The sequence below is a fragment of the Notothenia coriiceps genome, unplaced genomic scaffold (assembly GCF_000735185.1).
Source record: "Notothenia coriiceps isolate Sejong01 unplaced genomic scaffold, NC01 NC01_scaffold00020081, whole genome shotgun sequence".
NCBI classification, from domain to species: domain Eukaryota; kingdom Metazoa; phylum Chordata; class Actinopteri; order Perciformes; family Nototheniidae; genus Notothenia; species Notothenia coriiceps.
This window is the reverse complement of record NW_011352782.1, coordinates 585478-599730: the sequence shown is the minus strand read 5'-3', so window position 1 is coordinate 599730 and position 14253 is coordinate 585478. Positions and strand designations below refer to the sequence as shown.

The 14253-nt window shown below is 41.5% G+C and overlaps 1 protein-coding gene across 1 annotated transcript in view; it reads right to left on the bottom strand.

Moving 5' to 3' along the window:
• Window positions 1-6837, bottom strand: part of brd4 (bromodomain containing 4) — a 25510-nt gene extending 18673 nt beyond the window's left edge. The window contains exon 1 of the mRNA XM_010779351.1: window positions 6200-6837. Within this exon, the coding sequence (XP_010777653.1) occupies window positions 6200-6297 (98 nt within the window). The 5' untranslated portion in view covers window positions 6298-6837. The remainder of the gene's footprint in view (window positions 1-6199) is intronic.
• Between the last annotated feature and the right edge of the window lie 7416 nt (window positions 6838-14253).

Here is a 14253-nt window from a genome sequence, read left to right as displayed (position 1 = left end):
TGACCTTGTTCTTCGTCGCCTCTTCATTGCCCCGTCTTTCGGAGGAAAAACTGCGTCGCCAGGTCTGTATCTGTAGTTTGCCGTTTTGTATAATTGCACACGTCAAGGAAACCGTAATCCGTCCTATAGATTATGAAAACTTCCAAATTGTATTACTTAAACACGATGAAAATTTCGTCCCGTTGCTACAAAGTTTAGACATTAGTTTCTCCAGGCGTTTTGCGGTTAGCTGGTTAGTCTACGAACTAAACGAACAGGTCAAAATATTTATATAAATTTAAAGAAGGCAATGCTTTGTTTGGAATGTTTCGTATTTCTACCTTTTAATTCTAATTGAAGCTGGAGGCCCCCTCAGAATGATACCTCTACACCCTAAAATCGTCACGGATAGAGGTCTTTTTTTTTCGTGGATTTGCCTGCCGACGTCTCGATGCACTTCTCGTCCACTGGTTGACCTTTTCATTGGTGGTAAGTTTTCGAAAGACTACCGCCCAGAACTTTGTTTCGTCTCTTTAATACCTGGGCAAATCACCGGGTGTCCACGCTTTCGAGAGAGTCTCGATGACTTCGGGTTAGAGCCCCTGGCCTCTTTCACCTCGTTATAAGAGTCGGTGTGGTTCGTTGTCGATCTTGTTGGAAGTTGGATATGGTTCAGTGTTGCATTCGGTACGATGACATGATACGACCCTGTCAAAAAGTCACCCACGTAGTTATTGCCGTAGTGTGTATTACATTTAATTTGTCGGGTTTATTACCTAGTGCGAGAGCAGATTATACAAGCGGTCGACAATCACAGCAACGTATCCGTTGGTGCAGGCGTGATACAAAACACGTCTTCCGTTGCCTCCCTGATAAAATAAACTTGTAGTAATAAATGATATTTTTGATAAATTTAATTCACACATAAAAAAAGAAAGTATAACCCGGTGTGAACCAATTGGCAAAATTTTTCGTTATCGAAGTGAAGTCCGGCACATATACGAGTAATATAGTGTCGATTACCCCCAACAGCTGGAAGGCGAAGCGCAGCCCGGCTTGGTGCGGGGAATTCGACAACTATATTACTGACTCCGTATATGGTGCCGGACGGACAGCACACTCGATACGAATTAATATTTGCCTGTTCAGTTTAGTTTCGTTAAGACTAACCAAGAATCGGTCACTAATGACTCGTATATGGTCCCATCTTAACATTCCCAATGAAAAGTGTTGTTCAGTCAGTAGGGAGGCGCAGACTTCTTGTCATATGGCAACCCAACTTTTCCGTTTTGACGGACCGTCAAACGAAAAGTATGACCTTGTTCTTTCGTCGTCCTCTTCATTGCCCCGTCTTTGAGGAAAAAATGCGTTCGCCCAGGTCTGTATCTGTAGTTTCCCGTTTTGTATAAAGTCACAACGTCAAAGACAGCTAAGGGGCGTGGTTCGGCCCGACGCGAAGCCCATCGGTATACTGTTTTTCGTAGACGCGGAGGGATACTGACTTGTTGTGAAAAGTAACTTACAATTCTACCCATGGTATACGCTCAGTATATCACGGCTAAGAACCAATCAGATTGCTTGATTTGACTTGTCCGTTTTATAAATAGAGTTATACTGTATATCAAGAACTATTTTTATATGATATAATGCAGTATATTCCAACATGAACACAATAGCCTATACATTTATGGGTCAAAAGTGATATGAAGTTTATTGCAGATGTATTGAATAACAGCATATTACAGTTTGTATTTTTCAGGTTACTTAGTGCAGAGTATGTGAGTGCGTCTGTTGCCGTTATAAATACCTATGTTTACAAAGAGCCTTTTGTTCAAATTAAAATGTGAAAGACTCAGGTTTCAGGTCAGGATTAAAATCACACACAAATGACTTGTTCTGCCCAAACACTGCTGCATGTAAAAAAAAAAAAAAAAACCTTCCAGGTGCAATCGCCCGATCAAGGCTGTAATTGTGTACAAAATGTGGAAGGATGCTGACTTATTGGCACAAGGAAGGGGAGATGTTCAGGGAAATGTTTTGAGCAAATGCATCAAAGTCGACTGAGGATACAGAAGAAGCAGCTGCTCGGAATGATTGCAGCCTTTACCAGAAACACACTGCCAGGTACAGTACAGACAGCTAGGAGAACAACACAGACACAAGTACATCATGAACAGCTCCTGAGCAACCACTACAGGACATCTTCCACAAGGACAAGGTAAAAGTTAGCCACAACATAAGCCTGTTCCGGCTGGCCTTCAGTGCTGCATGGAGCGAATTATCATCACACACATACCACCAGATGGTCTTTAACAGCTCATTAACATCAGCAACAGGCACACTCGCAGCGATAGTCATTGACATAGCAGAACTGCAATAACAATAAGTGTAAACACACTTCAGGGAACACAGAGATAGATTCAATAAATGAGGGAGGATGAACAATATGTGAACTAAGCCTTAGGGCATCTGTACTTCAGGTATATCTAAAGAGGAAATGCTGCTAAATGACTCACTGGCTTTCTAATTCATCAGACTTCCCTGCAGTCTAACTTGCGGTCCTACGGATGGTACTACTAATAGCTTGGCCTGTTGGTGCCTTGTACTTCTAAATATTCGTGAACAATATTGAGATGCAAGACAATCTGACATTGCCTGTCATGAAAAGGGAGACAGGTTTTAATTATAAGGTTATACACTTTGGTCCCCAATGCAACATGCACATGTCATTGATAGCATGTGGAACTGCCATGATGAATTCTTAATGATGGCCGGTATGGCACTTGAACTAAGGTCAGCAAAGGTTGTTTGACTCAGTACAACAGATACTGTATAGGATATCAAGCCTTGGGTGACCAAGAAACTTATATCCAAGCTTTGTTAAGCAACTAAAAGGAAATAAAAAATGTGTATTACTTGGGGTGCGTTCGGACAGAAATGGTGACACAGATGTAGCATGTGAATTTCAAAACAAAAATGTATCTTCTTAGAGATTATATATTTGGAGGTTTTCACTTGAATTTGATGATATTGGATTGGTGATAATTTCATTTCATTTATTTTTAATTTAATCGTTTATTTGGCAGGGACAATGCACATTCATGAACACTTAAAACACTCAAATGTGTCAAGCGTAACAGTGCCAGATTTAGCTTTGAGCTAATTTCCATCCGCAGTCCCTCACATAAAACATTTAAGGTATTTGTTGATCCAAGTTGACATTACACCCCTAGAAGATGTATGTGACATAAACCTGTCACCAAGGTCATCCCTCAGATAGGTAATCAGCCTTCATGTAGCCCAGCAGTGCAGCTGGACCAAGTGCTGTACTTCTTATAGACATAACATTACGTTTTGAGAGATACCCTTGAAAGGAATTACTTTTGTTCTCTTCTGCCCTTATACTAAGCCTGATCAATTATTATCTCATTTCTACTGAAAACACAAGTATTGTGTTATACCTTTGATACCACTGATACAAAGAACAGGTGATCTCTGCAGGTTAAGGGGCAACAGGCAGTTGACCTCTTACCATTGCAATATTTCCATGTGACCGCATTACATAACTGTACGTTGCAATATTTTGCTAGTGATTTAAAAACATTTCATCAACACAAAAGGTATTATGGTCTGTCCCACTTAGTGGTGGTGGAAGCTTTGCCTCAATTCCAGAAGTGAAAACAAAGCGTGGTCTGTGTAATATATTACATCACAACCATGTATGCATGACAACCTTTAAAATGTCTTAATAACTCAGTTTGTGTTAAATGTCTCTCATCACCACCATAGGACTTTGCTTTAGGTTTGACGTGTTAAAGACAAAGTCTGTGCCTCAGATGTGCCGACGTTATTATGTCTAAGGAGTTGGATTGTGTTCATATTTTCTTTAAAATTGTCTGATTTAGTTTGACATGGAGGTGTATTAAATGTGTTCTTGCACTCTACATCTTTAAGTGCATGACACACTTGGAGCTATGGCAGTGGAGTCAAAACAGGTTGGATTGTCAACATTCAAGAAGTATTTGTCTCTCAAGCTAAACAATAACTTGCACATTTTAAGCTTAAGACACTCTGAAAATATATTTAAGGTTTGTTGATATATTGGGATATTTGTATTTATTTTAACTTCAAGTGATATGTGATGTTGATGTCAGGCGGTGTATATGATGAATTAATACAAACAAACTCTCAATGACCTGCGGTCCTTGGCATGTGAGACTAATAGTGTCTGCGGCAGCCCCAAACAGAGGTCAACCAGGAGGTCCACTTCCTGTTGCTGCATGTCTCACAACCCTCTCAGCTCAAGACTACACGTTTGACCTTTGTCCTGGACATACATCACTGCAGAATGCTCTGGAATGTTTCCTGGGGAGGAAGTAGCTCTAGTTACGGGGGTGGAGGATGCACATCTCACACCAGGAAATCTGGTCATACGTGCCGCTTCATAGTGACTGTCCTACTTGGAAAGAGGAGAGGAGCATAATAGCAAGATGCTTGCGAGTAAACTATAAATCATTCATAAAAAGGAGTGGGGGGGGATTTCAGGCGAAAATATAAGCCTGCAGATTACACTTGAGACCCTCTCTAAGTGTCTGCAAGATGGCCTGTGTTTTGCCTGAAAGCAAAGGAATACATTATTAATGGGACCACAGTGACAAGGCCAAGAGCACCACTCCGTGCTTATCACCAGCCTTTCCACTCTTTCATAAAACCATCTACAACCATTCTCCAGACGCTCCACTCCTTGATTCCATTGATGCTCTTAGTCTGTGGCATTATTTGTAAACATAATGGACACGTTCTTCTTAAATACACCAATAAGGTGAATGGAGGTAGAGATCTTTATAACTCATTGAAGAATAAAGCCCAATAGCAAAGATCTAATAAGGGTAAATAAAAAAATGCAGGCCTACACCGATATTATGCAAAGTATGTACAATATTTGTCCTGAATCCCCGGGGGTGTTTTCAGCACCTAGAGTGTAAACAGGTGGGACAGGAACATATGATGAAGGCACAAATTATTAATATGAAAGAAACGCTGAGGTAAAAAAGATGCCGTTATGTAATCAAAGATCCTTGGCAATGGTCCCCCACACACTCTGATCTACATCCCAAAGACATCTGAAGGTAGACTGTCGACCTATTGTGTCAGGGCATTTTGTTCTCTAATAAAACTGTTTTGCTGGCAACAACAAAAAATGATGACAGACATAGTATGCATAAAAATCCTGGAAATACCAAGGTCACTCTTGATAATAATAAGCTCAAAAGTCACTGTAGGGCACACTTATGTCAAACAAACTATTATAAACCAAAGATATTTCACATTAAGTATGTCACAAGTTGAACTACTCTCTTGTATCATGTGTGGTTGGTCTGTTGCTACCTTATTTTAATATCTCTGGAACCTGGCTTTAAAGACAAATAAATCTGACCCATGTTTCTATGGTAACACTCCACACTTTGGCAACAGTATTTTTATCCTCGATGGTTCGAAGTCATACTTTTGGTTGCTTACCAAATCACTAGTAATCATCCATGGCCTTTGGGACTGGACTGGGTTTATAAACAAACCTCAGTTAAAGCACACTTTGTTTACATTTGTCTTACGGGTATTTGAGTCAAAAACCATTGGTTCCAATCATACATAACACGTTCGTAAACTTAAATGAGTTCTCCTTCCTGTATTGATTAAAAGAAGAACTTGCTCTATGAGTCAATGAATGAGCAAAAGTGACTCAAATAGACGAGCCATGAGTCATACACGGGAAAAGGCAAGACTCATGGCCGCCGTGCCAGGTTAAGCTTCCAGCTGGTTAGGATGAGCAGGACAAACCCTGCCAGGAATCAGGAGACATTTCTACAACTGCCACACACACAACCCCCCTTCTTCCCCAATACTCCCCCTTCCCCCACACACCCCTCTCTCACCAGGAGGTAGGTTAGAACATTCTGGCTGAAATCTGGTTAACAATACTTATATCAAGACAACAAATCTAAACTGGCTTGTTGTGATGGATACATACAACTAGAAATAGTGCTAACCACATGATAGTCCCAAGAACTATTACCCAAGGCTTTCTTTACTTTAACCTTGTCGTTTCTTAAAAAATAATTTCAGTTGATAATCATTTGTCTATGTGGGATTTTTAAGACATCAGGGATTGTTGAATGTCTAAAAAATGTGTAGGAGAGTCTACCTCAACGAATAACATTACCTTTTCACAGAGACTGAATGTGCAATTTTTTCCAGAAGGGCGTCCAGTTTTTGAAAATCCAGCAAATCATTGGACTTGGCATGCATCTTGTAATCCATTTATGAAGTCCACTAAAAAGAAACAGAAACCAAAAACCGAGAAAGGGCAAGAAGAATTACATATAAGTTTGTTTCTCTTTTTTCAGAAGCCAAAACACAGGAGGGATTTATTCTTCAGGCTCCAGTATGAATCCTAAAATCCGACAGAAGACGCTGAATAATCCTTAGTATAGTCCAAGTGGAGTTTGAGGGTGGCCGTTCCACAATAAAGGCCCCAGCCTGAAAACAGGGGTCCAGGCGGGGAGGAAGGCTGTGGAAGCCTACAGCCGGCAGGCTGTGTTAGCTGTGTGAACCGGTCCTCTCTCCACCCCATCCCCCTCTCAGCAGTACAACGGCCCAGTTGCCACAGGCTCTTCGCTCCATTGTGTGTCCTCTCCAGGGCCTCCCCAACTTAAATGGACACAAGCGGAAAGCAAGGAGGGGAACGGGAGAGAGGGGAGAGAGGGCTCCGATAAGATTCAGGAGCACTTCTTTCCTCTAGCTCACTCTCTCGCCCTCCCTAGCACAACCAGACCAGCATGCAGTTACTCAACAGGAAAAATGGCTCTGCTGCTTCCTCATTCAGTGGAGCCTCAGCCCACACAACCCTCCCTCCCTCCCTCTTTCTCTCTCTCTCCTACGCTGTTGCTCACTCCACCCCTCCCCTCTTTCCCATCAATAGCTTGAGGTCCTTCCTCACTCCTCTCTCTTGCTCACACTCTTACCTTTAACACCCCACCCCCTTCCTTTCTTATCCTTAGTCCATTTCATCATGCCCCACCCCCACTCACTCACTTCCGTCATAGCGGTCTTGTATGCCTCCCCCCACCAATTTAAGGGCACCCTTATCTGCTTACCATCCACCACTCGTATACCACTCACATTCACATCGTGGCTGGACTACATCAATACAAAAAAGGCTACATAACTGTTGTTCCGGGGGGGAAACTGCTAAGGAGCAAACCTTTCATATTGGACCACATAAATAATTATTTTTCTAAAAATTGGGGGAAAAATTACAAGTGGGGTTGATGACTTGGACACTTAAATTACAATTAAAGGTGGGGTATGTCATTTTGGAGAAACCAGCAACGAGTGCGCTAGAATTTGAAAATACATAACTGGAAAAAATCTGCTTCTTCCTTCAGACTTCCTTACAGAGCCCCTCCTCCAACACACACAAACGCACACAAGACCAATGAGGGCACGAGATAAGCTTGTGCACAGATGGAAGGCTGACAGGCAGGTAGGCCATCCAGTTATTTTAGCCGGGCCGGCCAAAATGATTGGTCGTGCTTTTTACAGTACTAAGGCTTCCACAGATGACGTTTTTTTATTGTATTTATTGTCAAAGCATTTAATATATTCATTGCCATCGGGATGTTAAGAGCATTCCATGGTCTCGCTGTCTCGCAGACCCCACGCAGCAAGCAGGAAATGAACCCCGCTCACACTGTCCGCTCCTCGCAGCAGCGAGCTGCTCAACGTCCCGCCAACACGGCACCCAGACGCCACGCAGCATTCTCATCTGTTTGTCATTGCTGGGGTCATTTTCTGGTTGCTGACGCCATTGTAACACATAATCACTGATGTCCCGCTGTAACGGTGGTGGACTCATCAGAACAGAGTGGGCGAGCTGACCAATCAGAGCACAGTGGGGGAGTGGGGGCAGGAGCTCCAACAAGCCGTGTAGGACAGAGAGTGAATACACATACTATACAGAGATGCTGTATGAGAAACCAATGTGAGTTTGGAAAATTACACAGTATAAATCTATATTCTAGTTTACCTCAACAATGGAATTATGATCAGTAGAAATGGCCATGACATGGGACCTTTAAAGAATCTGATCTGTGCTGCAGCCAGACACTGACAGTATCCTCACAGACGCACTTTGCTGTCCACGTGCCATATGCACCATTCCCAAAGACAATACAGCAGCTGCCAGAGTGACAAAGCTCCAACCTACAGCAATTCAGGAGGCCAAGCCGATGGCCCTGTCACTAGAAGAGGGGGGGGGGGATCGTATTCAGTAACAGGGAAGGAGGGAGCGAGGGATGATGGCGAGAGCAACGGGTAGAGCGAGGGAGAGGATTGCATTCAGATTGGGGGTTGGGTCAGATGGAGAGGCAGCAGTGCACACAGAGATGAGACTCTGCAAGAAAGTCTTGGATGCTTCCATTAATCATCAGAGCACCAGAGAAACTGAACTCTACAGGGAACGGGAGTGGAGAAAACAGGAAACAGGCAATTTGCCAGCTTGACATGGTGCACTTGTATATATTCAGTTATTCGTTGTAAAAAACAGTAGAAAGAAGAAGGGTGGTGAAAGAGATACTAAGTCACACAAATAACCAAAGCCTTCTAGTATTATGATAATTAACTGAATCCAACCAAGAATGCATCAGTAGTTATAAAATGTTGTTTTGTTTTTTAAAACCCAGAAAATCTAATTGAACAACTTGGAAATCTCTGTACATCTATTACAAACTTGTGTATTTTAGACGCATGCTACAATCAGTCTTATTACTACATCCATGATGAGGAAATATATGAAGGCAGTTCAAACTCAAACATTTACAGTGATTAAAGTAAATAACAGTTCAGTACTAACTACTCTGATACCAGTTGTACCATATCTTGTTTAGCTCTTTAGGGAGCCGTCTAGAGTTTGAAAACCAGTATAACCAGCCGCCGAGACGGGCCATCTCTGAAACACCGGGCCACATGACTTCTCGCTGAACACGGTCAATATCGACCAACTCCCCTTCTCTCCCTCAAACAAACTTGTGTTGCGAGCAACCACTACCTATCTCACTTTGATTGACAATTAACTTCCAACATTACGGAAGGGCAATATGTAACTGATTCACTGGAGTACACATTTAATTATCTTCACAATTATTAACCAATGCACTTCTAGAAGAGATATTCAAGTTCCTTAATTGTGTATTAAGTCCTTAATCTGGCTACATGTAAAAGGAGGCACTCGATGTGATGGACATAAAAGGGTCATATCACCAAAATCTAGTACTTCCTTCAGTTTTTTTGAGCTTTTTTAATGAGTTTCAGCTCAAACGTAACTGTTTTGCATTAGCATATTTATTAGCAAAAGGCTCTGAGAACCAACTTTTCAATTAGTACTGTCATTTACTGCTCAGCACCAACGAGCACAAAGACACATTAAGCAAACAGTTGTCCATAGTGGAGCATTAGGCAACAAAAATGTGTTAGGAAAAATCTAAATTAGATCTAAAAGGAGAGTGAATATTTAGACTTAAGGGACTTCCAAGTATTATTCAGTTCAGTTATTTAGTTAATGTCTAACACCCTGGCACAGTGGCAGTTAAGATGCAGTCATGTCTTGACCTTAACAGCAACTAAGAGTATATGGCATTTGAGTACAAATGTAACTTTTTTGTCCACCAGCAAAAAAACACTACATGTTTGTTGGCGACAACTACTGAGAATTTTGAAATAATCACTTTTCATAAAATAGAATTTTGCTTCTGCAGTAGGTACATTGGAACATTGTTGTAATAGGTCTGAGTAATATCACCAGACCCCACTATAAATAAAGCTCAGACTATACAATGAGGATAGGATTTTTGAAAATTACTTTAATGGGTGACAGAAAACAGCCAAACGGGAAACAGTGAACGGTTTTAGAATGTCTGATTAGCCTAATAAAACAAGCCTTAAAAGTTGTCCATCAATCATGATGTTGAAATGAAAAGAATATAGGTATAAGCTTAAAAGTAAATCTAAATGTTTTTCATCACAAAACAATAAACAAAACAGTCAATATTGGCTTCTCAACATGGCACCTATGACAATTTGATGTGGCCCAAGAAATTACCAAAAGTCCATGCTCTGCTTTATTGTTTGTGCAGTAGCAGGTGTAACATGGTTCTGGTAAGCTTCATGACACTCCTGCCAATGATTCAAAAGTGATAAATGAAGCACACTCAAGACAGATTTTGTTCGCACGCTCATTTGTTCACTGACCACACACTCCTTTTCTTTTAGAGGTCATTCACAACTAGGCCAAGGATGGTGTTACCATGGAAACTAAAGCAGAGAGAACAGAACCAAAAAAAAAAAAAGAATACAAAAAATAAGGGGGGAAAAAACAGTGGCAGGAAAAAGTATGTTTTTTTAAGTGTAGGTCATGAAAACGACCAAAATTAGCACACATACATTTTTTTATTATTTAGACACTATTAAATGCTGCATATGGTTTACAGGTTATAAATGAAAAACCAACAGCTATCAGGTAATGACATTTTATAGATATGCAACTATAAGCTCAACTCTGCAAACCCTTACCCTGTCTGTTATCTGCTAGCACTATGTCACATTCATCTAACATTTATATTGCAGGTGATCAATTTCATCTTGGAAAATAAATGTGCAATAATGCTATTAATAGCACGGACCTCTAAGCTTATTTGATTACTGAATACCTGGTAACTGCATGCCCTAGGACCCATTGTCTCCTCTTTGTTTACACACTTGCAAAGTTTACGTAATGATAACAGTTCGTATACCTAATCAGTGACAAGCTAATCACACAACTTACTTATGGCTTTTATTAGTTTCTATATATACAGTTGTGTATAATAAACTGGCGAATGCATGGTTACCATTTATAGTAGCTTTATTTAGTCTTTTCAGGTAAAGAAGCCTATCCAAACAAGCATGTGAGCGCTGCTGTGCTAGTGTCTGTCATTGGATAGATATGTATGATGTTAGGTGTGCTTCTAACTACTATAGAAATGACAATCATTACAAAATAAAATAAACACGTTTAAAGCCTATAACATGGTGTATTCCCCAAACACGGAAACAGTAGGGACAGTATGCTAAGTAACGGGCCTCTGCATGAGTAATCTGTTTGAACACACAGCTTTATGTCTGTTATACCCCCACCGTAGTAACATTTGTCATATAAACACTGCACGCCCAAACACATAGGTGTGGGATAGCTATCACAACCAGATGTGGTGAAAAAACGAGAAACTGCAAAGTAATAACTACTGGCGTTCGACAGTCGTCGAGGAGTCAAGATCCTAACGTTAGGCCACAGGGCATAGATTATTGCCTGGGTTTCGTAATGGACGTCAGTGCTATGCATAGCCGAGCTGAGAGCGTTCGGGGATACAGACATGTTTCCAGGAACATGACAACAGGGTTTGGAAAATCAACATTACAGATCTATTGTGTGTTATCTGCTCCACTGACTGCATTCTCATCAAATAGCCTCAGTCTGAGTGTGCGCCATCATCACCGTGACGGCGTCACCGTCTCCCACAACACAAGACGGTCGACGAGCAAACTAGCAATAGATGCCCAACACGGTAGTCGTAGCAGCATTTGTCTGGCTATTTACAGCGTATTTGTGGCCAGCAGCTGGTGCGACAGGAAAGGAATGTCAGAAAGAAAGACAATGTAGACGCAGTTATTGTGTCTTTTAATAGACAACTGCCAACTAGCTTTAGCTAGCAAGCTAGTTAGCCAGAACAGGCCGCCGTGCAAGTGAACGGTCTCAGTGGGCGCCGGGCATCAGCGCTACCTCTCAGGCCATTACACCGCCGTTACCGCCTCTATTGCTGTTTACTCCTTCGGTTTACTGAGACAACATGACTGGCAGAATAATGTTTGAAACAGCGGCGTTTACCTGGGTTTATCAGGTTGCCAGGGCGCGCGGGATCTTTCTCTCCGAGGATCCTGAACACCTCTCGTTGTCGGTGACGTCACGCGTAGGTCTTTCGCTGAGGACGTAAAGAGCTTGTCACGGGCGGTCACGGGCTGCAACTTCAGCGGCAGCGGAGGAGAAATGATATCTGTGTGCACCAGGATAACTGGCAAACAACTGTAGTATATTTTCCCTAATATAATTTGAATGATAACTTAATTTATTCCAAAGAGTTGGAAGATAAAGTAAATTATTTTTAGAAAATTCCTTGTATTTATTTTAGAATAAACGATATACACGATCACAAGTGACACTGACATTCTTGTAAATTCCTTGATGTTTTATAAGTTATTTTCAGTGAAAATAGATAAGAGCTACTTTACGGCTCTGCGGGTAAAAATTGCAACTCTTACCTAAAATGCACACAAATAGTTATATCTCGAAAATAGTATGGTTCGCAGCGCCCCTCAGTGGACAGCCACTCATACAAATATTTTTATTTTTATTTAAATATTTTGTTTTTGTATACCCAATCCTAAAAAGACCTTCACGCTGGAGTGTTTGGAGCATTATGAGTCAACGTTTAACAATGTGTCGTTGTCTAATTTAGAATTACTTAATAATACCTCTGTGGAGAGTTATTATGCCATCAAAAGGCACAAGTATGTCCCTTAAACTTGAAGAATAACTAACACTGGTATAGGGCACAGAACTATATAGACCATTATCAAAACAAAATGTTCCTCTTCAAAAGAACCAAAGACTGGGTGAACAGGTGTTGCATTCTTTGTCCCTTATTTTTGAAGTAGCAGTAACAAAAAGAGACCATCAGGCCACCTTCTGTCTACACAGCTGAATAAGCATTGCAATGGGTTGAAGAAAATAACGAAACCAGTGTCCTGAAAGTTGTCATGCGGACAGAGAATTTACTTATTTATACATCATAGGGCATTGGAAATCTCCTTTTTTGGGGGCCTGCTTATGAGGTATAAGGAAATGAGAAATTAGACAAAGTAAAAAATAAGTTAAAGCGATCGTGAAAGCTTATGCAAACCCTGGCAAAAATATTGGGCTAAGTGAGAGAGGAAGACATATTTACAGCATTCAGAGAAAATCTAAATCATATATTAATAGACTGCAACAGGGATGAATATGAGAGAAGGAATTGATGTCAGGACTAGCTGAGGACATACTCAGTTTTACATTAGGGAATTGGCAAGGGAAGAAATGTTTGTCAATTTTTATTTTCTGCCAACCTTGATCCACACCAGCGGCGCCGGATTCATTTCAGAAGTGGGGGGGCCAAAAAGTGTGTGTGTGTGTATGTGAAAGAAATGCTAAATCTACAGTGGTAATCAGTCCGCCAGTGCCTCCGCCAGGGCGGAGTGGTAATCACTCCGCCTCTCTGGCTACAGGAGGTAATGCAATTCATGAAACTTATTTAAAGAAATTCAAGAAATTGACAAATTATTTATTCAACCGATGAACAATAGTTGTAATACAGTTACGAAAAGGACGAAGAGCCACTCGAACTGGCCTGGCTGGGGCGTAATATTAACTGTATAATAAAATAGGTCTTCCAATGAAACTATTGGTTAATAACACCTAACACAAGCTGTGATGTCATGTAATCAAAATCACATGACTCAAATGTCCAATCACAGGTGAGGGTGGAGGCGGAGCACCCTTCAAACAAATGTCCGACATTAGGCTAAAGCTAAAGAACATTTCCACGTGGCTAAATCTACACAATCTTCCTAGATTTTGCCGAAGTAAACCTCCCTTCGCTCACTGGCAAAGCAGAAGCTCCGGAGCACTTTTTTGAGGTCCAGGCCGTCGGTCAAATCTTTGTGGATGTGGAGGAAGAGAAGGTGATTTAAGCGGCGCTCGGACATTGTTGAACGGAGGAACGTCTTCAACCGACGGAGGCTGGAGAAGCTCCGCTCAGCTGTTGCATTTGACATTGGCACAGTCAAATACAGCCGTAGAAGTTTATCCACTTCACTGAAGAGGGATTGCGTGCCTCGTCCCTGTGCCGCCAGCATGTCGGTGTTGTGTAATTTGTGGACACCTTTGTTCACTGTCTATTGATTGAGTCTTCAGCGCGGAACTAACTGTTGTGTGCCCTGCAAGCTTATGTGTCACGTTTGGTGGTTACAAGCCGTCCATTGTCAATATCACATGTACATGTCGACCAGCGATTTTTGGGGTGTTGGATGGCTGCCGAACCAGGGGGGTGTTACTGCTGTAGAGTTACTGCTCCATACTGTGGCAGAGTG